This window comes from Malaclemys terrapin, chromosome 9 (assembly GCF_027887155.1).
Source record: "Malaclemys terrapin pileata isolate rMalTer1 chromosome 9, rMalTer1.hap1, whole genome shotgun sequence".
Taxonomy (NCBI): domain Eukaryota; kingdom Metazoa; phylum Chordata; order Testudines; family Emydidae; genus Malaclemys; species Malaclemys terrapin.
In genome coordinates this window covers 6,625,851-6,652,027 of record NC_071513.1, presented here as the reverse complement: position 1 = coordinate 6,652,027, position 26,177 = coordinate 6,625,851, and the positions used below count along the sequence as shown (strand labels likewise).

The 26,177-nt window shown below is 47.8% G+C and overlaps 1 protein-coding gene across 1 annotated transcript in view; it reads left to right on the top strand.

Moving 5' to 3' along the window:
- Window positions 1–12,583: 12,583 nt before the first annotated feature.
- MCF2 (MCF.2 cell line derived transforming sequence) overlaps window positions 12,584–26,177 on the top strand; it is a 92,733-nt gene continuing 79,139 nt past the window's right edge. Inside the window, exon 1 of the mRNA XM_054040630.1 lies at window positions 12,584–13,001. Coding sequence (XP_053896605.1) covers window positions 12,893–13,001 — 109 coding nt within the window. The 5' untranslated portion in view covers window positions 12,584–12,892. The remainder of the gene's footprint in view (window positions 13,002–26,177) is intronic.

Here is a 26,177-nt window from a genome sequence, read left to right as displayed (position 1 = left end):
TTTTCAGCCCAAGCTTAACTGGGCCTCTGTGGTTATGCTCACACTCCTGTGAATGTAATTGCAGTTGTTTGGACACCTTAAAGACTTGAATGGCAGTCACGATCAGCCCCTTAAGTGACCCATTGGCATTGATTGTGCTTGCAAATAATACCAGATAAATCTGCAACCTTCATTATCTGCATCAACAGGAAGGGAGGTCAGTTTAAAAATAAGTGACTAAATACATCTGGTTCTATGAGTAACATTTTACTTGGTTCTAAAATCAGCAGATTTTTTAAAAAAAATCTGTGTCTATCAAGATGTTGATGTTGATTTAACAATGCCACGTGTGCAGAGCATAAAGGTAAAATGCTCGACAACCAACTTCTATTTGCTTTTTATTATGCAAGAAAACAATACTACTTTGATTATAAAAAATCCTGAGTGAGCACAGATTAAGTGCAATTGACATTTTATTTTTTTAATAATATTTTTCCACTAGGTTGACTTCCCCTTCATCCTGTATGGCCCAGGTTTCCTTGTGCCAGATAAAGCAAAAAAAAAAAAAAAAAAAACCTTGGGGTAAAAAGTTTCAGAGTATCTAAGTCCCATTTCCTTAGCCTCCCAAGTCTTATTGCAGGTCAATGAGACAGCCTCCTAAGTCACTCGGGCACTTTTGAAAATTTTACCTTTAGGCTTTGCTTTGCTCATGCACAAAGAGACTAGAAGTTAGGGCTGGACAGAAAATACCCATCTCCATGAAATTTCGATGAACAACAGAAAATAATTTTCCATTCCTTCCCTTCAAAAAGTTTGGAAACTCTAAAACTGTAAAGGAATTGGCGCTACTGTTATCAGAAAGCCGTGCACCTGATTTTATGCCTGCTAATAGACTTGGTTTTAAAAAACACTGACAGGTTGTTCAGTCTCTAGGCCTCTCTCCTGCTGCCTCTGAAGTTGTTGGGATGTTTCCTTAAGGAAAGTTGGATCAGGCTCTCCTGCCCCCCCACTAATGGCAGGCAAATCCTCATCTATATATAAGCAGTCACACAAAGCCTGCCGTTCATGGAAAGCGAGGGAAAGGAGCAGAAACTGCATGCAAGAGGCCTCTGTCACCCCTGCATGTCATGACTGCTTTATGCTACTCAACATGGGGCGGGGGGAAATGTGAGCAGGACTAGTGGGTTGGACACCCCACAGCTCCTAAGACCCAGCATGGACAGGAGGGTGGTCACCCCCATTCACTGCACTGCACCTTACCTAGCAGTAGTGGCCACGGCGCAGCCACTCCTTGCTGAGCACAGGGGGGTGGATTGCATTCCCCTTCATAGTCCCTATCAGCAAGGCCCTTTTTCCTTTGGCTCGTCCCCTGGGACTACAATGGAGCCTTAGATCTTGTCTGATCACCAGTGTTGATGGCTAACGTTGTGCCAACACATTGGAGCACGAGGGGCACATCCGACTGCTACACTGACAATACGGTCTGTACGCCAACTCTGATCTTTCAGCTTCAACGCACAGTTCTGTTTGCTTGTATGTTTACATAATCTTCAAAATGTGGGCACTGAAAGGCAAACTTCCAATGATCTGAGACCATTCCAAGTCTGACGCGGACCGCCTCCTTCCTGGTTTGTTTTGTGTAGCATTCTACGTTGTTGGGATCCAATTCTGCTCCGGCTGATGCCAGGTGAATTTTTCCTTTTGGCTTCAGTGAGAGCAGGATTGTGGTATATTCTCAGGAGTACTGATGGGGCGGGGGGAAAGGGAGGCATAACTATCATGCATTTTAAGAGTAAGCTTGATTGGAACCAAATTTTTCTCTTTCCATCTCCAAATAATTAGTATTGGTGTAGAGTGAACCATTCACTGTAGACGTACATCTGAAACCAAAACTGATGTGAGGATCCACAAGGATGGGCTGGAATTAACACCAAACATCTAGCAGACCAGCTGTAGAGTGTTGGAAATTCTTGGGCAAACACTCTTGGCTAGCATATTGGTGCAGCTCCACTGAGTTCAGCAGAGCTATTCTGATGTACACCAGCTAAAGCAGGGGTGGACAAACATTTTGGCCCGAGGGTCACGTTGGGGTTGCAAAACTGTATGGAGGGCCTGGTAGGGAAGACTGTGCCTCCCCAAACAGCCTGGCCCTTGCCCCCTCCAACTTCCCACCCCCTGACTGCCCCCCTCAGAACCCCTGACCCATTCAACCGCCCTGCTCCTTGTCTCCTGTCAGCCCTCTCCTGGGACCCCCAGCCCCTAACCGCCCCCTGGGACTCCACCCCCTATCCAACCCCCCCTGCTCCCAGTCCCTTGACTGCCCCGACCCCTATCCACACCCCTGCCCCCTGACAGGCCCACTGGGAGTCCACGCCTATCCAACCCCCCCTGTTCCCCATCCCCTGACCACCTCCTCCCAGGATCCCCCACACCTAACTGCCCCCCCCCCGTTCCCTGTCCCCTGACTGCCCCAACCCCTATCCACACCCCCGCCCCCTGACAGGCCCCCTGGGACTCCCACGCCTATCCAACCCCCCCTGTTCCCCGTCCCCTGACCACCTCCTCCCAGGATCCCCCACACCTAACTGCCCCCCCGTTCCCTGACTGCCCCAACCCCTATCCACACCCCCGCCCCCTGACAGGCCCCCTGGGACTCCCACGCCTATCCAACCCCCCGTTCCCCATCCCCTGACCACCACCCCCCCCGACTGCCCCATTCAACTGCCCCCTGCTTCCTGTCCCCTGACTACCTTTCAAGGCCCCCTGCCCCTTATACAAACCCCTGGCCGCGGCCCACTTACTACGCCGAGCAGAGCATGCAGAGCAGCATGTGTGGCTGCCACGCCGGCCGGAGCCAGACACGCTGCCACTCTGTTCAGCAGAAGCACGCAGCTCCATCACCCAGAGCACTGCCCGCGCGGCGGCGTAGCTCTGCGGGGGAGGGGCCGGGGGCTCAGAAGTTGGGCAGGACAGTCCCACGGGCCGGATGTGGCCCGCGGGCCGTAGTTTGCCCACCTCTGAGCTAAAGGTATGACCCTCTGGATTCAAAACGAGCAAACCCCAAATCTATTGCTTCCTGAGGACCTGCGGTATAAGAGAGAACAGAAGAATTAATTCTGGAATTAAGGAGGTCCTGCAGCTGAGGTCCTACCAGAGATTAGATAGCTCAGAATGGCAATAATTTGACAGTAACACAGTAATACTGTGATTGTTGTTCATATAAAATAATACAAGTTGTATTGTTACAGCACATTTCAGTAATGAGCTAAAAGGTCAGTAGGAGCTTATAGGTGGAAAATCTTGAAAGAAACTGGACAGTGTTTCTAACAATTCCCTGCAGATTAATCACACTGATTCGTGACCCAGAAAGTTTAAAAAAAAAGTAACTAGACTCGCTCGAAGTACTAGTGAAAAGTTTCATAAACTCAATCTATTTTTCCAAACTAATCTTTGTATGAGGATAGTATAAATTGTCAGGAATTACGTGCAAATTTGCATACCTTCCTACCAGTGGAAGATATAATTAATATCACTGTTGCGCCACTCATCCAATTTCTCAGCTATGGGATTTTTTAAAATAACATAGCATATAAAAAGGTGTAAATTATACACAGTTGATGAGAAGAAACATTTTTCAGCTTCTTTTAAAAAATGGGACTGCAAACTTACCTTTCCCCCTTCCCCACTTAAAATGCAATTTTATACATGTGTTGCTTTATATAACAGATATTGAATGTGAATGTTACCTTTTATGAATGCAACTTGCCCTTTTTCATTACAGAAACTTCTGTTTGAAGTAATCAATAAACTTTGGTATGTTGTTCTGATTAATATTTTTGCCTCGTCTGTCACTTGGGATGCTCCTAAACCTCATTTGCAGGAGCAAGTAAACGGTTTATCATAGACGCATAAGATGCAGTTCTTAATGGAGGAGGTAAATGGGAGAGGTGTGGTCTGTTGCATGTTATACACAGTGCTTCATTCCTCACATAGAGCCTGATCCAAACCCCTTGGGAGTCTGTGGAAAGACTCCCATTATCTTCAGTGGGACTGGATTGGGTCGATAGAGCCATACGTAATTCTCCATGGGCAACTCCCACTGCTGTCAACAAGAATTACACACAAGGGAAGAATATGGTAGCCTCTACCTTCTCAGCAAATCAGACCACTTAGTTAAGCACCAAGTGTGAAAATGTTGGTCCTGATGCACCATGTTATATACTGGGTACTTGGGTAACGAGTAACTGAAACAATCAGCTGTTTTTCAGCTCCAAGCAACCTTGCCTTCCGTTCCACAAACACAGCAGAGAAGATCAGAGCCCCAGCTCTAAGCTGCCTGGAGTTGATGAAATGCAGGTTAGGATTTGTGCTGATGAAATTCAGTGTCGTTACGAATTGTTGGAGCAATTCACATGCTGTGTGTGTTTATTTTTAAGACGAGTGTCTCTGACTCAAAATGTTTGCCAAAAAAAAAAAAAAAAAAAACCCAGTTTGAGAAATTCTGTTTCTGCCTCTTTAATTATTAAGCTTCTGTGAACCATCACAGGACAGATGGCTGAGCTATTAAAACTAAAGTTAACCTTTACGGAGTAGCATGTACTATTGGAAACCAAATATCCACGTTGAGAATCTTAATCGTCTATTGTACTGTGTATTATACTGTACTGAGTGATCGGTAAAGTGATCTGAACAATTGCAAAGGCTTTTTTATCTGAATTGGCTATAAAGAGTGGCAGGAACAGAGTGGGAGCAAAGTTAGTGAACTTTGCGTGGATTGCCAAATACTTCAGAAAGCTCTGAACCATCGCAGTAACCTTTAAAATATCTATTTAGCTAAGGCGGGCCAGTGGTACTGAGTGTTCTCTCCCTCAGGTGCTGGGCTGGCTGGTTGCTGCTCACATGCTCAGGGTCTAACTGCTCATCATATGTGGAGTCGGGAAGGAATTTTCCTCCAGGTCAGATTGGCAGGGACCCTGCGGGGGTTTCACCTTCCTCTGCATCGCGTGGGTGCAGGTCACTTGCCAGGATTCTCTGGGTGTATCTCATTTAATCCTTTCTCCGCTTCTGCGGGGGCCTCAGCCACTGGTGCACCTCAGTCCCTCCCATGCACATGGGATGACCAGACAGCAAATATGAAAACTTGGGACTGTGTGTGTGTGTGTGTGTGTAGGGTAATAGGAGCCTATATAAGAAACTTGGGACTGTGTGTGTATGTGTGTGTGTGTATGTGTGTGTGTGTGTAGGGTAATAGGAGCCTATATAAGAAAAAGACCCAAAAATTGGGACTGACCCTATAAAATCGGGACATCTGGTCACCCTACATGCACATAATAGTCTAGTCTCTTGTGGGTCTCATTTATTTTGGTCTTATTTCTGGTGTTGGGTTTAGTGTTGGGGTGGTGTGGGTGTGTTGTGTGATACAGGAGGTCGGACCAGATGATCTAGTGGTCTCTCTGGCCTTAAATTTTGACTCGATGAATTGGAGAAGTATTAGAAATGAGAAGTATTGGTCATTTCCTAACATTCAGACCTTTTTTTTTTTTTTTTTTTTTTTTTAAATAAGGACTTTTAAGGTCAAGTTTTCAAAACATCAAAGCCCGCATGCATGTACTCATTCCGTATTTGTGTTTCAAAACCAGATGCATCTGCACCTCCGTGTGTGTGAGAGAGAGAGAAACGGTGGCCTTCCTGCGGCTGCTTGTGAAAACATTAAAATCTGATTTCAGCCTCACTTTGAACCTTTTGAAATAGTGGGATATAAAGTGGTGAGCTGACTCTGCAGCAGAAGACTTTGCCGACTGCAACAGCATATTGCCCCCCCCCCACCCCCTCGTGTGCTAGTATTTATAACAAGAAAGTAAAGTAAAGTGAACTTAAGCAGGGTTCCAACTCAGCCCTTGGGCATGGAGTCCAACCTCCCCAAAAGTGTTAGTCTCCCCTCTTTACATCAGGCTGCCCCAAGCCGCAGATGGCTGATGCGGTTTAAAGCATGGCAGTTCCCATAGCCACTGGTACGCAAGGGAGTGATGTTACGGGCATCACATCCAATTGCCTTTGACTTCCCTAACCCTGTTGACCAGGTACCTGCTTTACATCTGGATGAACTGAAGCAGCCTTTCTAAATGCGATTTGAGGGAAGATGAACTGACGTTAACCCCTTGTTCACTGGGGACTAGGTAGTGTCCCTGTCCCCTGACTTATTACTGAGATACTGGTAAACTGTAGACAAGTGAGCTTACGTATCTGAGGCACTTTAAACTCTGCTGAAATTGCTGGGTATATAAAAGGTAGTTCATCCCTGGTATAAGCTCTTTGATGTCAATATACTTATACCAGCAATGAACGTATCCCTTTCACTTCGGGTTAGTTCCAAACTAAATTTAGCTAAACCTGTTTTTCCCGTTTCCAGGATGGCTTAAAATATAAACTCTTAGCTCTGGCTCTGGGCGTGAAAGTACTAGATTGCCCGGCCGTGCTCTGGGGCCATTAGTGCTTGCAGATATTTTCCCAGGGAGCACCAGCGTCAAATGAACCATCATCTGTATGTGCATCCCAGGGCCTTAAACCCACTGATACTCACCTGGGGAAGGCCTTGAGTTGGGGTTTGGCCAGAGACCAATGTACAGAATAGGGTTGTGGATGAGATGGCGGGAGGAGGGTGATAAACAGGGATGTAGCAACGGAATTCCTGAATTATGTGAATCTGCTGGCTGAAAACCAGGGTAGAGGGACTGTAGCTGGACCTTCCTAAACTTCAGCAGCTGTTACAGTAAGGGCACAAGATGGGATTGAGGTGTCAGTCTCGCCACTACTACATAGGTCACTGTGACCCAAAGGCCGTGGATGCCAACTGGCAGAGGGCACAGGACTCCTCTGGGTTCACCAAAGGAATGTCATGGAAGGACTCTAATGAAAGCCTGTGTCCCATTGGTCATCATAATCATGGCAAAACGGATGTTGTATAAGGAGATATGTGTATACACTGAAAATTATGTTCTTAAGGTCTGTGATGAGACTGGTCACCTGAAAGGTAAAAAATTGGTTTTCTTTCAGGCAAGAATTGCTTTTCTAGCTGCCTGCTTCCATGTAAATTAAATATTGTCTGGTTCACAATGGGCCTCCAGTTACTATATGAACCGCCTGCTAATGAAGGATTGTGATATCTTCAAAGAGAGGAAATGTACAGGCAGAAGTGACCCAGCAGAGGAGAGAGCCCCGTTTACACAGTGAACTTTTGGGGATACAACTCAATAGTACAGAGGCACACCCTCATTCCTTCCATCTGTAAAGACAAGCGGCCAGCAGGCTTGATCTCATAAGAAGGGACTGCAGCCAAACTGGCTGAAAATGCTGGGGAAATGACGGAGGTAAGCTACCTTGTAGGAGATTGGGGAATGCCTTGTTGTTTGTGTGTAGGCTCTAGAAAGCGTGTTATGATTTTGTTTTATATATCACCACTTGGTTCCAGGATTCTCTCTCTCGCTCTTTCACTTGAATCTCTGTTCTTTGATGATAAACTTGTTCTTCTTGTCTCTATAAAGTGCAGTGCGTTAAGTGACATAGTGATCCTGAGTTGAATCTTACAAGCTGGTGTGGACTGCACCTCTGGGAATAGTGGATCTGAGAGTTTGGTGACAGGGACCTGGGCACACTCGGGGGATGCTCGGAGGACTTGGGGGTGAGCGGTTGCCTTTCGCTATCCCTTACAAAGAGAGTCCGGTCTAGTGGAGACTGAGCGGGTGCTCAGCCCGGTGCATGACAGCCGTGCAATCACCTGTGCTGTACTGGGACCAGTGCTGTGTGTAGAAGCAGTGGTGAGTTACCAGCATGCTAGGGGAATCCGCTCAGTGATAAGCATGCCAAAATTCCCTGGGCCAGGTAAAGCCGCAGGCTGCCAGTTGCAGATGAGGGAAATGCTGAGAGTTCAGCCAATTGATTTCTTCCTTAGGTGCAGGCATTTCTCCGGGTCTAACAGGGCAGCTTCTGACGGAGCAGAAGGGCTGGGGCAGTTGAAAGGAAACACCGCCTCTGACTGCCTGGCTTTTCAGCCTGGCCACACAGTTGAAAGGAACAGCAGTCAGAAGCGGGAGAAATAAAAACGCAAGCCTTTCCAAGAGGGACAATGGCTGTTGCTCCAAAATGGAGCTATGCTGGGCAACGGTGTCTGGTTCTTCAGATCAGCCGCAGAAGGAGCTTACGGTGGGCCGGAGAGTTACATGTCTGGGTTTGTTTAAAAGGCAACATGAAAAGAGCGACTTGTTTGATTGACCAGGGATTTCTGCTGTGTTTTTTCACCAAATAGCATGGTCCCATACAGGCCATGTCGACCTTTGTCAGAACTGAGGGTTTTACTGAACAGGAGCTGAAATTATCAGATTAATTGGGAAATTCCCCCCCCCCCCAAAAGGCCTGTAGCTAAGTGTCAGCCTACATGGAATAAAACTCAGAAAATAGAGGGGTCTTGTGGAAACTCTTAACACAACCTTTCCAAGGGAATGAGATCTCTCCTGCTCCCTGTGGAGCCTTGTTCCCTTCCAGGGCAGTTGAAGAACATCATCCAGTGGGTCCTATCTTGCAAGGTGCCGAGCACTATCTTGCTAAGCATGTTGTGGGCTCATGCCCTGGGATGGAGAGCCTCTTCCGCCAGCAGGACAGGACCGGTAGCTTCTGTTTAAGTGTCCATCCATCAGCCAGTGCAAAATCGGATCAACCCCGACTTTGCCTCCTCTGGAAATCCATCACTGCCGCAGCATGCTGGAGAGATGGCAAGTGTGTGGAGGGATTGAAAAATAACTACGTAAAAGAGAAGGTTTCACTGTAATGCAGCAATCTGAGGGAATATTGTTGAGGAACGCGGTACCTGGGTGTACTTTGACCTATGCATAAGTGGTTTCCCTCTGTCGGAAACTGGCTTATGGTTTTTTGTGCCAGTCGTGTCTGAACAGGGCTATATTGCTATGGCTGCAGTGGGGGTGTAGCTACCTATGCGATACCCAAACACTAAATCCTTAATGGGCAAACCTTGCCTTCTGTTTCACCAGAAACCCCCCTGGACACTGTAAGGAAGTTACGCCCAGTGGTTTCTTTCATGCTTTGCATCGGTCATTTGTATCTGGCTGCTGACATCTTCTGGGGTGGTGCAAAGGTAACTTTGTTCTGATTATTTTTTTTGGGTCTGTATCTAATCAAAAAGAGCCGTGCCTGGGGGCTCAGGCTTGGAAGATCTTGCTATTATGGGGCTTTCTAATTTGAGTTTGATGGCAGCAGAGCTTGTCAATAACAAAGTCGCAATGTGCCTGTGTAACTAAACGCTGGCCATAGACACCAAGACATTTGTAGCATCTCACAAAATACTGGACGTCAGTGCAGGAGAACTTGGTGCTACTGCGCCAGTCAAGGCATGTCCTGTTGCTCCCACTTAGCAGAGAGCCACCTTCTGTAGCGAAGTAGAATGAACATCACCCAGCCAGGGGCTGCTGCTAGTCTCTGCATCAACTGAGGTGGTGTGGAAGTGGGGAAAGGGCTTTACGGCAATCAGTTACTGATCTACAGCTCCTTGGCTATTCCACCGCTGTACTATGCCTGAGTCCCTGGCTTTGCACCCGTTGCCTATTTTTAATCTATCTCCGCTCTGCACTTGCTCGGATTGCTTGAGTAGGGGTGAGTGTACGTGAACAGACGTCTTTATCCTCTCCTCCTGAAGAACATAAACAGATCCAGCACTCCACAGCCAGCCAGAAGTCTCCATTCATCGAACTACTGTGTTGGCGTCCGCTGTCAGTCGCGTCAGTGTTAAAAATTAAGTACAATTACACAATATACTGAACTGGAGAGGGGCGCTTCCCGGGTTCTGATTTACTGTGAAATATCAGCCTCTGCACTGCAAAAAAAAAAAAAAAAGAACAGAAATATGGCTCAGCCGTTAATTTCCCAGGGAAAACACTGAAGCATCACTGAAAACATCCTTAATAAGACAGTGGTCTTATAACCTTGTTGTACGAGAGAGAATCTGACTCAGTGACTAGATTGCCTGTCAGATCTGCATTTTGAACCCACATGGGAAATGTTCCTTCATTCGGAATGCCTTGGCACGTTGGAAAGATATTTTTAACCGGGAAACCCAGCGTGGAGGCCCAAGATTAGAGCAAACATACTATCACCTGAAGGCTCTTGGATTCTAAATCTTTCTCCTTTTAAATTAGATACTATTTGTTCACAAACAACTGCGCACACTCACCCCAAAGCCCCTTTGAAATTGAAGCTTACCCAAGGTATTAACTTAACCCTTGCTGGAGCCTGACATTCCCATTTTATTTGCATAGCATACAGCGGCTGTGCAAGCAGCACCCGACTGACCTACTGCTACAGCTCTGTGCTGACCTGCAGGGACTGCTCTTGGAAGGGAACATGGATTCTTCTCCATGCTCATTTAATCTATGGCCTCTCTGCTGAGACCTGCCACTAAAGAGCAAATTGATGGCAAATAGGAGTGGACTGTTTTGTATGTGATTGCGTCAATTTTGGAACTGTACTGAGACCATCAACTCTTAGCCCCACTCCATCCCCAATCAGTAGCTGCTAAGATTGTATATCTCTAGCAACCGAAACAGGATTTGAACAGATGAATCTCCCATTAATTGTTTTCTGATCCACCAAATCCCTGTTAATTTTTATAACAAACCTATTTTGGTAGGTCCTACACAAACCCCAGGCATTGCATTCTTTCTGCTTGTCGAGCAGCACTGTTGCTAGAACTGTGCACAATCCTGACCTCAGTGAGGATACCTTTACCCAAACACAGAGAAAGAAGAGACAGCCAGGCTGGCAGCTGCTGTGTTAGAAACAAGAAGAAAGCATTGGTTGAACTGGTAACTATACGACGACATTTGTGGGGAAATTTTTCTTATAAAATTAGACAAATGTTAAGCAACCCCGGAAGCACTGTACATACGACTCTTGCCAGAGTTTACACCCTAATCTAATAGCCTGCCTAAATAATGACTAGCCCTGAATGCTGGAAGGCAAAGGGCCAGGCTACCGCTGGTTTTATGTGAAAGCAACATAATTAAAAACAGCTGTTTTGCGGCTGAGTTTCCCATCACAGTAGCCTCTGATCTGCATGAGCTGCCGTTGACATCTGATAACCGAGGCTGACAGGGGTCAGCCCTAACGGCTAGAGCACACTGCAGCTGCTCCACCAGCCCAAGTCACGCTACAGCCTGGTTTAACACGCTGCTGGGCCCAACCAATTCTGCGCCGGCTCTGTTTCAGCTGCTAGCAACCACGAAAAGACTTTGGTTTTAAACAGAGCTGCACAAAATTCTAGCTCAAATCTAACATGGTGTTTTGAAAATGTAGATAGGAAGGAGCAGCAAGGGATGGAACAGTATTATTTGTATTGTCCATGAACTGACCCTGACCGTTCCTGCAGCTGAGATACTTCTGCAGAGTTTAACTTAGAAGGGCCCAACTGGGCCATCAGGTGTGGATAGCAACAGAGGGTCCTGTGGCACCTTTGAGACCAACAGAAGTACTGGGAGCATAAGCTTTCGTGGGTAAGAACCTCACTTCTTCAGATGCAGGTGTGGATGATTTCACACAGCGGCACGTAGATCATTCTTGGGCCAATGGCCTTAACAGCGAAGAGGTACTTCAAGCCTGAGCTGACCCAAGTTACTGTGCAGGGTTCCAGGCAGCAGTGGCGGGAAGTGCAAGGCTTGCTTTCAGATGCAGTGGGTGGTATGACATAGCTTTGATGCTGGTGGCCAGGTGGCAGCTGGCTTTCTGGCTGACGGCCTCAGCTGAGAACCAGAAGGAAGAGTTAGGGTGAGGTGACTCAACTACCTTCTCAGACCCAAAGGCTCTCTCCAGGAAGGGCTGAGGCAGGTCAGGGCACCTGTGGCTATCAACCAAATCCTGTTGTGTTATTTTCCAGGAGACTTAAGTTTACTGGACATTTAGCGCACACACACCCTTCTTCCAATAACCAGGCTCATAACTGAGCTAGGGGGCTTGGTATTAAGGCTGGTGGCTAGCAGCAGGCTGTGAAATTCCACAGGACATTAGCAAGCGGAGGTGCACACTCTTAGCACACCCGGACAGCAGAGTCCCCTCACAGGCAATAGCTTTGATAAAGCCGTGGGGTGAACTGCTGGCCCCTCTAAAGCCACTAGCAAAACTCCCCCTGATTTCACCCTTGGGGGGACTTGCCTAGTTTAGAGCAGGGGCAAGAACCAGCCGCTGGCTAGGAAGCCAGTGCTCGCTGCCAGGCGAGGAATAGCTGGGGTGGAGGGCATGTCCCTCCTGCCTTCTACCCTCTGCAGAGAGAGGGGGGTCCCCATCCTTGGCGATGGCACAGCTTGGCTCGCGTACCAGACTCTCCCCTTCCCGCTGGGCGGTACACGGGGAAGGCTGCTCCCCACCCGGCCACCCCGTGCGCGCAGAGCCCCGCTGCGCCCTGAGCGCAGCAGCGATTCAGGGAGGCAGCGCCAGGGGAAGGAGGAACGGCCCCGTCCCCAGCCGCTGGAGCAGCCGGGCGAGGTGTGCCCGAGCCGCCCCCAGCCAAGGTCCCGTGCGCTCGGGCTGGAGGGAGCGGCCCTGCCGGGCTAGCAGGGCAGCCGGCGGCTCCGCAGTGCTGGGCGTGCAGGCCAGGCTGCCCGGAGCGCAGGAGGAGCGGCTCGGCCCGGGGCTGGCGCTGCCCGCTGCGGAGGCGAGGGGCCAGGCTGAGCCGGGGAACGACTCTCAGGGGCGATCCCGGCTTTCTCCTGGCTCCCGGCTGGGGAGGAGCATGGGGAGCCCAGCCCGGCGCTAGCAGGGAGACCGGCTGGCTGGCAGCGGGGACCAAGTCACCTGCCTCCCCTCCCCGCAGAGCTTGGCCCTGGCGCACCCCGCGCCGGAGCGCCCGGCCTCGGGCATGGCCCTGGCGCGCCCCGCGCCGGAGCGCACCCGGATCTCCGAGGTGGAAATGGAGGGTTATTACTGCCTGCTGCAAGCCGCCGCCCGCCTCCACTCCAGCGTCGCCGGTAAGTGACCCGCTCCCCTTCCCCGGCTCTCCCGCACCAGCCGGGGGATCCCTGCTTCTCCTCAGCCCCCCGAGGAGCCGACTGCTCTTCCCTGCGCCCCAGCCCCGTGCGGGGTAGGCGGGGGTCCCGCCTGGCAAAAAAAAAAAGTTCCATGGGGTGTCCGGGGTCATGGGGCTGCTGCTGCTGGGAGGCGAGTCCCTCGCTGCCCGGTTTGTTCGCTCCTTACACCCAGGGATTGAAGCAGTCCAAGCCCAAACCTGGCAGGAGCTTGAATACCACCCATGGGGATTGCTTATGTGACTGTTTGGGGTGCTGGCACTGGGGGAGCCTGACCTTCCCTGACGGGCAGGGGGCTTGGAGAGGGAAGGTGTGAAAACCTCGGGGGGGGGGGGGATATATTGTTAAACTCCAATGAAAAGAGGGTGTTTTAAAAATACATATTTTGTAAAGAGAACCAGAAATAACCATCTTCATATTGGAAGCCCAACCCCACCCGCAGCCCACAGTCTCCTTGCCCCAGCCTGTTTTTTCTCCCTCACCTAGTTCTTCTGTCCAGCAGCAATTTTCCTGCCTAATTTAGAGCATGCCTTCAAACATGCATCATAAAGATTGATTTTTAACTGATTTTTTTTTTTTTACCAAGCAGAAGGGACAAACTTCTGCATCTTCACCTTGCTGACAAATAAATTTATTGCAGCCTTATGCCTTCCAAATACCGTGCTCCTTGCACCCAGTGGATCTATGGAGGTGCCACTTCCGATACAGGTGTGCGATTTAATTGCTGACAGAATGTTTGCAACTGTACAAGTTGCCAGGGGGAAATAGCTGGGCCCTTGTACTCTAAAGCCAGGATCCTGAATACACCTATGTACGTGCTTAACTTTATTCAGATGCATAATGTCAAACACGTGTAGCTCTTTACAGAACTGGGTCCTAAATACTAGGCAGACAGATCACTACAGTAAATTCTTGTTAGAAGTCTCCAGTAGGTTTCATTGTAAGTGCTGTATGGTTGTTGTTTAAGGCACTGAATCACACTTGCTTTGATGGATTGCACTATGCATGTAGAAGGGTGTCTTATTTTTAAAGTAATCGTTGCTTCCCGTTGTGCCCCTGACATGCCCTCTCTTGTTGCGGGAACACTGTCGGAAAGGAATACAAAGTATTCCGGTTCCTTTTAATAAGCGAAAGTGTGTGATCGGATGCTAGCCCCTTTGTCGGGTTTCCATTGGCCAGTATTGCTGCAGTATGCCTCTTGTTAGTACTTGCAATACCCAGCCTTATGCTTCTGGTGGGCTTTGGGGGTATAAATCAGACTGCAGTTTATTTGCTAGTAGAACCCGTGATGGTCAGAAAGTTATGACTTGTATTGGAACCTCTGTGACTGGCGGTGATGTGCCATGCCAAACCTCACATTGATGATGCAGGCTCCGAGTCATTTGCATGTTTGGCGTAGTCACGCAATAGGAGCCATCAGCATTTTACAAATTGCTGCACCGAACCCTCAGAATGGTTCCAGGTCAGCCAGTTATTGATGGGTAGGTTGAACGGCAGCTGGGCATGATCAACTCTTGATTGATCTATTTACAGTATTTTTTAAAAAGCAGCAGATGTGTATAAAATTGTGTAGAATTGCTTGTTGCCCTTCCTGAGTCACTTAGGCCTGGTCTCCATTCAAGAATGTACTGGTCTGACTACATCGATGATGTTACATCAGTGCAAACCCGTAATGTGGACATGCTACACTGATGAAAAGCAGGTGTGACTTGACCCAGTAACTTTAGGCCATGGGTTTCCTTTGTGCCTTTACAGAACTCCCTTTGACAGCTCTAGTTATTTTGTAGTCCTGCACTGAGTGCAGGGGACTGGACTAGATGATTTACTGAGGTCCCTTCCAGTCCTACACTTTTGTGATTGTATAATCTGCTAATAAACCTTCCACGGGTTTGCTTAAGGGGGAGATTTTATTTCTTTTCAGCATAATCCTTTAATGGCTACCCAGGGGAAAGGGTCAGGGCCTATGGGCACTGCTTTCCCCGTGAGTGACACACAGAACACCTAGTCCCAGAACTGAAGGCACATGTTATTCATTATCGCTTAAGGGCCATCTCTGTGCTTGGAGCCATGCCTGGCACATAAGAAGACACTCTAACACAAGGATCTAACCGTCTAATTCTGATGGTCTCGACTCCGTTGCATAGCGTAGCTGAATTTATGATGCTGGATTTTTGTATTGGAGAACATAGGGACAGATGATTAGGTTCTGTAGTAGAAGTTTGGTTGGTGCTGCAAAGGAACAGTTGCATGAGCAAGGAAAGGATGCTGTTCGTGGGAATGTGCAATGAAAACAAAACAGTTCTATAGAGTCTGATCCGGTTCCTGTTGAGTCAATGACAAAACTTGTATTTTCTTGAAGCCAGAGCAGGACTGGGCTTTAGACAGGCAGCGTGAGTATAAGGGCATGAGTGCAGCGGTGATGCATAAATTCTCCACGCTATGTACATGAAGTCTGGGGAAACTGGACAGATCGCTCTCCGGTAACACGGGTCCCAATCCTGCATTCCGCTCTGTGCAGCTGGACCTTTACACCTGCTTTTGGAAAGTCAGTGGGACGCGACACAGGACCAAGGATGAATTTGTGTGGGTCCAGTTGCAGGACTGGGACCATGATTTGGGCAGAATTGCCTGCTCTCAGTGTTAAAACAATCATGTCAGCCTCCACTCCAGATCATGAGATTTCTAAAAAGATAATAAATGTGGGATTCTTCCCCACCCCATAATTTCTGAGTTTTTTTAGCCTGGCCTTGGGATACATTTTAAGCACTTTTCCCCAACCACAAGGGCTAGCAACTTTTTTAAAAAATTAAAACTGAGATTCTCACATAATTGCTTGACTGCAAGTGCTGAGGTTTCAAGGAAAACATCCAATATCATGAGACTTGTGATAAAATCATGAGGATTGGCAACATTGCATGTATATATACACACACACATACAAATGTCCTTTCGGTCTTTTTAGGGCGTAACGCAGCGATTCTCAAACTTTTGTACTGGTGACCCCTTTCACATAGCAAGCCTCTGAGTGCGACTCCCCCCTATAAATTAAAACCACATTTTTATATATTGAACACTATTATAAATGCTGGAGGAAACACAGGGTTTGTGGTGGAGGTTGACAGCTGGCGACTCCCATGTAATAACCTCATGACCCCCCGACCCCCAGTTTGAGAACCCCTGGCGTAACGTGTTTATAGCCATGTTTATAGGAGATACCATTTGAGAACTGTTAGAATACAAGCTTACTATGTAATGACCTCCAGAAAATGAATATTATCATCACTCGAAGCCATTCAAGGAGCTGCAGCCCCAACGAGGACCACAGGAGAAATAGTTGTGTAGGGATCTTAAACAGTACATAGGATGCATTCTGTTCACATAAAGCACAGTTTCTATACCTGCAATTTCATGATTTATCAGTTGTTTACCATAAGAAAAGTGAAATGACAGCAGGGCTGTGTGGGAGGGAGGTAATCTGAAATATAAAGTGGAGTGGGGGAGGGTAATTGACTTAAGTATTGTCAGAGTCTACCTTTGCCTCTAATCTGCATGATGCTCTGAAACAGGGAGCTTCCACCGTTTCTCATGGAAAACGTTGCCTCTACTTTTTCTGCCGTGTTTGCTTCTTGAGTCAGAGTAACAGACTAATGCCGCATTTTTAACCAGGGCTTTAAGATTACTTTATTCCCCAGCTCCAGAGTTTGATACAGAATTGGGTTCCAGTGCCCCTTCCTTTTTTAAATACAGTTGTTTCTGGCCCTTGCGGTTCAGAAGAAAGCCCTACAACAACACAGTGTAAACTGATGTAGCATTGTCTGCAGACAATGTCTGTAGACAGCCTGAAACAATGCTGAAAGTGGTGGATTCTCAGGTGTTTCAGCGAGTTAACTCTGAAACCGCAAGATGACAAATGTCAACACTGCTAATTATTTCAAAATTGTCCTAAATTGTCTTCTCAAGGGTCACCTACTTAATTGCCCAAGCCTCCAAATTCTTCCCTGACAATTTCTGTAATGTTGTACGTGATCAGTTACATTTTCAATACCCTGCAGATTTTTTAGGAGTTGCGCGAAGGAAGTCAGTTCAGTGTGAAAACCCTGCACCGACTCTATTGTCATGGTGGGAGTCACCATTTGGCTCTGCTACGCAGTCTTTCAAGTTCCTTTTCTTAGTGTGTAAGTAGTGTTCAGTCTCTGAAGAAATGCTTGCATTTTTGTGTGTGAGATATAATTGTTTGGGAGCGCTGTGGCAAGCATCAAGGAAGTTTCCTTCTGCCTTAACCTCTCTAACTAGAGGCAGAGTTGCTTTGTGCGACCCGGACATTGGTGTTTTGGCAGAGATTCCAATTGGCCGTGGGGTGTTTGTCACTACTTCTGTTCAAGGGCTATATGATGTAAAATAAACAAGTAGCACAAGACTATACCCAGACTCCACGTCTGATTCCTCCTTCAGCAGGAAACTAACCTAAGATGTCCTGACATCTGCTACTGCTCAGCAAGGGGTGATGGTATTCCTCATTTTCAATTCAATAAAAACCTCTGCTTTTGAATTTATCCTAATCTGCTGTGGAATTTCCACGTTGCCCCAGAAACTGGGGGCCTTGCTGCAGAATTGAGTTTCCCATTATTACAGGGTGCATGGGCAAAGGGCAGGGAATTCATCACTCCATCGACTTCGACGCTGCTGCTCCCAAGTTTGCAAGTGAATTAGGCCCCAGGATTTACCCTTAAACCTTCTGCCTTGCATCTGCATCTCCCTCTGAGGTTGTTACCTGTACATATGCAAAGCTGGAATTTGGCCTAAAAGAAGAAAGATTTGCAAGAGATCAAAGAAGATGTGAAAAGTTATTGATGTTTGTTCGCTCTTCTTTGGTTCTGCAGCTCTCTTTTAAATTACCTTGTGGTGAATTTGATTTGCTTTGGAAGCTGATAATTTGGCTATAATGGTGCATGGTGAGGGCAGATGCTAAGCATATTCCCCAAAGCCTGTTTGGAAATACAGCTGTATGCTGATTGGGAAAACATCTTTAGTCTCACTCCTGGGTCTTTCCTAAGCACAGACCGACTGAAGTTGGAAATTGAGGAAAGTTAAAAGCTGGCTGAAGCTCAGACGTTGATTTAAGCTTAATGTAAAAAACTCAGTACAAGTTTTTTTAATGCCCACGCTATTTACTGGGGGTGAGTATGAATGTGCACTGTGGGAGTTGAGAAACTTTTATTGCATTTCTTTTGTTAAACATAAATCCATACCTGGCTGACTTGGCTTTTAACGTTCCCAATTTTCAGCTGGCGTTAGGGTGGGTGCAGACAGAGAGCTAGTCTAGTTAGACACACATAGATCAGCATGTTGGATGTTGCTCTAACAGAAGAGGTCTAGGAATCAATGCATGACTCACCCACTGGAAGACTGCCAGTGTTTACGCTTGAATTCTTACTTCTGCTTTCTCTCACGTTAACTAACACAAGTATAAATTCTAGCCTCGACAGGGCACAGAAGCTTATCGTCAGTTCTACTGAACCCCAGGTTGCAGCCTGGGAATGACTAGCGAGAAGTATTTGTGTCCAGGAACAAATGTTCATATTGCGTCTACACTAGAATTTCCAACCAGCTTAGTGAACAGCTCTTAAAACACAACAAAAATGTCAAGTGTTAGACCGGTGCTGGGTGGCCTGGAGAAATCACTTAATTTCTCTGCCTCAGTTTCCCACTCTGTAAAAAGGTGATAATGCTTTCCTTCCTCACAGGGCTGTTGTGAGGCTTATTCAGGAATGTGAGGTGCCTTGCTATCCATGGATGAAAGGCTGTAAGAGTGCAAAGTATTATTAGAAGTTACCATTTACTTCAGGCACTGCGTCCTACAGAGGTTGGTGCCCTTATACATGAAACCATGGTATGGCTCCCCATCTGTGTGAAAATGATGTGCTGTCTGTTCCCCAGATGTCTCGGTGATCTAGACATCAGGGCATGGGAGGTAGGATGAACAGCTAGGAGGACGAAGTATTCAGAGGTGAAGGTGCAGTATTCTGCTGTGTCTTGTGGAGGTGCATTTGCAGTGGAGAAAGGAGCCAGGGAGTTCTTTTCCCCCCACAATGCCCCTGCATAGGGATGGGGCAAAATGCCGTTGCTATTGTTCTGATGGCGAGGTGGCTGGTTGAGCTGGTGCTACTTCATGACCTCAAAGGGATATGGCCAGCAGGGAGCTCCTCAGAGCTCTCCCTCCGTGCCACTTCTTGGAGGCAAACACCGCAGGGAGTGCCTTTCCGCAGCGAATGTAAGGAATGCTGCCCTCTTCAGTCCCCGCATGGGTGCTGTGTGCCCTGCAGGGTGCTTCGGTGGTAATCGGGGTGGCTTTATGGACTGCGACTGGACCACCTCAGAATGATGGACTGCCTGCTGCCATCCTAAGGCTGGGTCTGCCTGGGAAGCCGGCTCGCTTTACTGAGGCTGTTTTGCTGTTGGTATATTTGCATTTGTTGGAGAACCTAAGTCCTAGTGAGCACCCCGTGCTCAGCTGCTACAACTCTGCAGGCCCTGTCTGACTCCCAGTGCCCCACAGAACTCAGCACCACATGGAAAGCTGATGACCGGTGAAGCGTTGCTAACGTTTCAGTAAGGGGCTCCCTCAGTAAACATCCACCTCAGTCAGAGACACATTCCCTGTGTGCCACGCACTTCCCCACACTTCCCGGCCCTGTGGCCCTTGAGCCACCTTGTTACTCCATTGTGTGCTTCCCTACCTAGCAGCAGGTCTTTGGCAGCAGAAAGGGTGGCAGACAGGTTGTCTTATGGTCTCGTCTATCAGCAGTGAGGACAGCAGGCCATCTTCTGCTCTTTTGGCCGGAGGTGACTGGTTGGGTGGTGAGCAGGTCCTCTTTGGTAATGGGCCTGGATTGGGTCTCCTTGTCTTGACAGTAGCTCTCTCCTAATTGCTGGAGGCTAACATGAGGGGCGGAGAGGAGGGCAACTGGTTGAGCAGTGACTCTCTCGCAGCTGGTGGGTGTGGGTAATAATGGCTCCTGGCTGGGTACGCAGCCATGGTGGGAGAGGTAGGCTGTGGTGGGTACTAGACTCCCACTCGGTGCAGTAAAAGCTCTGCCCCATCTTGCCATCAATGCCATCAATTAGGGGCTACTTGGTAGAGGCCAATTTATATGCTCCGGGATGGCATCACCGATTAAGCCAATGGGAGCCACGTGGTGAAAAGCCCCTTGCGCGGCATTTGAAAACCTGATTTTCCTCAGCAGCTACACGCGTGCAGGCGTGTGAGTGTGGTTTTAACTTCAGCGGGGCGGTGGGCGGGGAACCATGTGCAAAATCTGGCCCATTAGAAAGTAGTGTCTAGACTGACTTGGAAGGTGCGGGGCGTGTGTTAACCTTTCCTGGGGGTTGATTTGCCTGAACATTGTGTGGTTGCAGAGTAGATTATGAGCCAGTTTTCTTTTGTCAGCGATTCCTGAGTTTTACGGATCTTCCTCTTCAATTAGTGTGTGACAGATGGCGGTTTGCTGTGGTATTTTTGACAGAACCAGCCGATGGTGCTTGTTGGCTTTCCCAGCATTGATGAAGGATATCTTTAATATCCAAAATCATTTTTTCTAATTTATCTAATTGCTAATCTTTGCCTGCTAATGAAACTCTGGTTTTAATTTGCTATAATTAGGCTTTCAGCCTCAAGACTGGAAATTCTTTTTGAATGTTACTTGCAAGGGTTACAGATGTTATATAGCCTGGGGCACTGCAGCCTGCGAACTGTAAACGCAGGTAGAGACAGCTATAGCAGGATCTGCTATCAGGCAGGCAGCGTTTGCAGCATTCAGAGCTACTGAGACCGTGTCATCAATATTTTACCATATCTTTTGTGCTACTGTAGCTTGGTAAAGAGAACGGCTGCGATACTTTGGAATAAAATAGCAGCCATTGAATTTCTGATCACTTCTGAGTTAAATAGCAATAATTGTTCTCATATTCTTTTTTTTTTTAATGGATATATAAGACTTCTCCTTAATGCATTAGGACCCCGATCCTGTGTGGATTTATTCAGCTGTGTAGCCCCAGTGACTTTAGTGGGGTTAGCTGTGTGTGTGGGAAGTTAAGCAGGTGTGTACGTTTTTGCAGGATTGGGGCTTAGGTGAGCCACTGTGCATCTTGTTTGGTGCCTATTTGTGCATGCGTTTACTGCAAGTGGATGCGTAGCTCAGGTAACTGCTGTTGCAAATGGCTCATTATGGTAATTGTATGCAACGACAATTGTGCGTGCAAACAGGCCCACAATTGTGGGTGCCAAACTTGTGTAATAATCCCATTCTCACTGTAGGTAAGAGAGGGATCTGCTTAATAAAATCCATGCCTTTCTCGGGTGTCCATTCCTGTTGTATGTGTGTGTGCATTACGTGGGGTGAAGCAGCCCAGAGTGTTGATGCTCTATGGCCAGACTACGATCCCACTTACACTGGTGTAAATCCAGGGTAAGGCTATTGACACCAAGTTGCTCTGGGTGAATTCAGTGTAACTAAAATCAAAACATGGTTCTTTGGGAGACTCCCCAAGCTCCTCCCACCATGAGTTCCTGCCTGGCATCCCAAAGGTCACTTCCATGCCACCCCGTCTCTCTCTTCTGCTGCTGTCACAGAACCCCCGTGAGCCATCTTGCTTCCAACGTGGTAGAAACATTCTCTCTCCGCCCCAGACCTCACCTACTGATTTGGAGGCTGATGTTCCCATTTGTTTGTGGATTTTAGGGAGTTCATAATGCAAACTCAGTTGCAGCCTTAACTGTGGAGTTCCTTCTGCCTCCCCACAATAAGGATGCTGTATACGTTGGATGCCAATGCAGATTAGACGTACACCCTTTAAGGAGTGAAGGGAGATCCTAATCAAGGAGCTGAGGTAGTTTCCCTGCTGGACATAAGCCTGGAGCACAGATCCAGCCAGACCGCAGCTTTGAGCTCTGAAGTCCTTTGCCAGCTACAGACAAACAGGTCCGGTTGGTTAAGGAAACCTGTTTGTATCCAATTGCCCAGAAGAGTCTAATGTAATTTTATTTCACACCTGTGTTCTAAGCACAGACCTTTTGATTGAAACTCTGACAGAGCCCATCATCCTACACGTTCACGAACCCGCATAGTCCATGCCTGCCTGATGGCTGGAGGTTGGGCTGTTTTAAAACTTGAGGGTCTTTTGGGGCTAAGACAGCACTGTGCCAGAAATAGAATGTCAAGCAACCTCCCTGAGAGGCCTGGGATTGTTCCACTTTACAAATGGGGAAACCGAAGCAGCGAAGACAAGTGATCTGCCTCATGGCCACAAAGGAAGTCAGTCTCAGAGCTAGGGATGGCGGAGTTCCTGGCTACCAGCCATGTGCTCAGGTCACTAGCCTACACCCTATTGTAAATAAGATAGGTCCCATAATCCAAGGAGTATTAATAAAAACATAATATTAAAATAGAGAGTTTAGGCCTTGGAAATAAGATGCCTGTGGAAATATGGGCAGCTTTCTGCCCTCCTCCTGCATGATGATAACCAGGGCACACGTCCTGCTCACACCTGTTTGACAGGAGTGTCATTGAAGCATATGCCATGTGTGTGTTTACTTCTATAGTTCTTCAAGGGTCCCTGCCACAGCAGATACCTGAACTACTGCACATGCATCTAGCCCAAACAAGCCTGGTGCAGGAGATTAAACGCAGGAAAGTGCCCCAAAAGTGAGGTGGTCAGCTTAGTAATATAGGTGCGTTTCAAGGAACAGAGTGGACTTAGTTCCAACCATAAGGTTGGGGTGAAAGCAGCCGCATGGCCAGGAGTGGGAGAAGATGGAGGCAGAGGAGGTGCAGGCAGAACTGACATCTAGGCAGTGGGTGTCAGTGCGTTCTGAGCCTCCAGGGCACTGTGTGCGTGTTGTGTTCTTCACAAAGCTTAGTACCACCGTGGTTCAAAGTTTGAGCCTGGAGTACAGGGCAGTAGAAACAGCTGCCTGCTTGTGTTAGCACGCCTGCATCATGGGTTCCCTGCAGGCTAGGAAAAGAACTGCTCTCCTATTTAACGTTTTTAACATCCTGCGTAGATTTTCTCAATCGTGTGCAATTCATTGTAGGACGTTGCATAGATTGTCTAGATAGTATATAGTTTAAAATAACTAGCTTCTGCCTTGCACGCTGGGCGAAATGCATAGTCTTTTCTGGCAGGCGCATTGCCTTTGAAGCAATAATATTTTGCATGTGCATAGTATCATTCATGTGGTGGCCTCAAAGCACTTTCTAGACATCAGTAACTTCACAGGAGCCTTCTGAGGCAGGGAAGGCTTACAGATGACTAAACTACGGCAGAGCACGGTTAATTAAGTGGCTGGCCCAAGCTGATACAGTGAGAGAAGGGGTAATAGGATGCAATGATCCCATTTCCCGGGCTCCTCTGACCACCAGACAAATATTCCCTCTTCAGAGCAGGCGCAAGCAGGGAATGATCAAGGAGTTCTCTTCATGGTTTAATGTCTCTCTATTATAGCTTCCCACAGTGTTGCAGCAGCCTTCAAATAAAACACGGTTCTACTCCTTTCAAATTAAATACATTTAGAGCTGGCTTGGTTGTTCCAAAGAACGCTTGATCAATATCATAAAACTGTAATGAGTTACTGTGTCAGCCTGGCAGGTGTGTGGGGCAGCTGCTGTTTACAGATGGTGTGGGCTACAGCGAAGTTCAGAAAGGAAAGAAAACAATGGGAGAGGGAACCCTTTAAAAAGGATATTAATGAAGCCAGAGGGCCTGTGTATGTGAACAGAGAGAGTTAAGGCTCCAAAGCTAGCTCCTTATTAACTGTGTAGTTTGCTTTAAGTACCTGGACAGATGGACTTTGATCATCCTGAAAGGAAAGATTTCTAAGAATGGGCATCGTTCTCACAGCCTTGATTTGTACAAATCCTAAAATCCAGCCCGGGGTACAGTCAAAAGGGAAGAGGACTCAGCCGAAGATTCTGGGCTGCACAAAACCAACCAGCTAGGACAGAAATAGATTCAACAGTGTTCTCTTAACTACGGATTCATATTCTCTCTCTCTCCGGCTGAGGAGTAAAGGCTCAATCCCGTGCGCCCCCCCCCCACCGCCGTGCTCCCCTTCCTTCCCCCGCCTGACTTCACACATTCTCAGAAACCCTGTGTTGTAGCAACAATCCTGTTGGCAGAGGAATCTTTCAGCTTCTGTTCCTTGAATGCAGCAATGGCTGCAGAGCGATTTTGTATATGTTCAGCTGGGTATGCATATAAAAATGAAGAGTAAAATGTTATTACAGGCAATCTACCCTCCAGTTCTGAGTAAGTTTTTAGATGCTACCTTAAAAGTGGAAGTAATACCTGCTTGGTATGGAGGTCAGTCTGGTGTGTAAAACTGTGTGAGATACGACAGGATAAAGGATTCTACTAGGTGGTATTGTTTTTAGGTTCAGTTTTGTATCTGCGCTGCTCTGATATGGTCCATCTGAGAGCAGATGTCTACCTGGTGTGGTTTAGGCAGGGTGAATTGGGTGCCATTTATTTATTTCTCCTAGTATTTGCCCAGGAAAGTGAATGTGGTGAGGAATGCAAACTGAGTCAGAGAGGGAAGCGGGCGATGTGACAGCCGCAATGGGAATGTGATCGCTAAGTTGTTATGCTTTGACCTTTACCAAAAGGGTGGTGTTCTCATTTGTATATTTTTTTGTCTAGCCATTGACTTCCCTTAACCCTTAAGGCTCTGCAAGGGAGTGTACTCCCATAAGTGCCTAACGCTTAGCTGCCAAGATTTTCAAGAGTAACTGGTTTTGGGTGGCCAAGTTGAGACACCTTAAAATGGCCTGATTGTCAGAAAGCGCTGAGTACCCGCCCTCTGGCAGTGAGGCGCCTTTGAAGTGTCTTGAGTGGGAAACCCAAAAATGCTAGTTACTTTTGAAAATCTGGGCCTCCATCATTGTCAGTCGCTGAGCCTACCCCCAACCCTGACTCCTAAGCATGAGTCGCAACTCAAACTCCCTCCCAGCCATTGAATCTTCAGCTCTAGGGCCCTTCTCTCCACCAATCTCGTCTGCTGTCCTTTCCCACAGCTGCCGGACACTCAACAAAATCCCTGATTCTTCTCCCCATCTCCCTAACTTTCCCACAAGTGATTCTGCTGCTGCTTGTCCTTGGCTACGCTGAGCCAAGGTGGGAGAGGCACTCTCTTTCGTGCAGCGTTGGTGTAGCCGTTGGTTACGCTAGCTGTTCGTGAGTTCAGCTGCCCCCATGGACAGCGAGGAGTAGCTTTTGTCCTGTAAACAGACTTAACATGTAAGTGAATAAAGTGTTGCTGGAGAGGAAGGCATGGTGTTAGCGAGGAACTGCTGAGTTCCAAACCTGGCTCTGACAAAGATTCCCTATCCTTAGTGTCATATGTGGTGGGTATAATAAGCATAATAATAATATAAACAGCCGATGCCACCTGCTGCCGGATACCTGGGCTGTGGTGGCCCTGCCTGCCCTCTGCCTCTTCCCATCCCTGCTCCACCCCTTCCCCAAGGCCCCCACCACCTGCCACTGCCTAGTGAGTCCCTCTTCTTCTCCACTCCACTCCCCCCTCCGGAGGTCCCTGTGGCTGGCTGCGACCCTCCTCTTCTCCACTCCACTCCCAGAAGGCCCCCCCTGCCTGCCACTTGCCATATCCCTCCTCTCCTCCACCCCCCTCCCCCACGAGGCCACCCATACTTTTGTGTATGTGGCTTTAAGTGGTCACTTAAGTTGTATCTCAGAGAGTGTTGTGAAGATTGATTGGTTAGTGTTTGCACAATGCTTTGAAGGTAAAAAGTGGCTTTCAACTTATTGGCAATGTGGTCCAGTGGGTAGGGCATTGACGTGGGGGGCAGAAGTTGTAGGTTCTAGTCCCACCTCTGACTCTAGGGAACTCTTTCTCTTACTACTGTTGGTCTGACTCGTGTATTTAGGTTGTAAACTGTTTGGGTCAAGGATGGTCTCTTAGTATGTGTTTGTACAGTGCCTAGCCCGACAGCGTTGTAAGCTCATTTGGGACTGGAAGACCCTACAGTAATACAAGCCCCTAGTGCTAAATAGCCTTCATTATCAGGGATTGTGGTTTAAAATAGATGTTTTTTTCTCCAATTA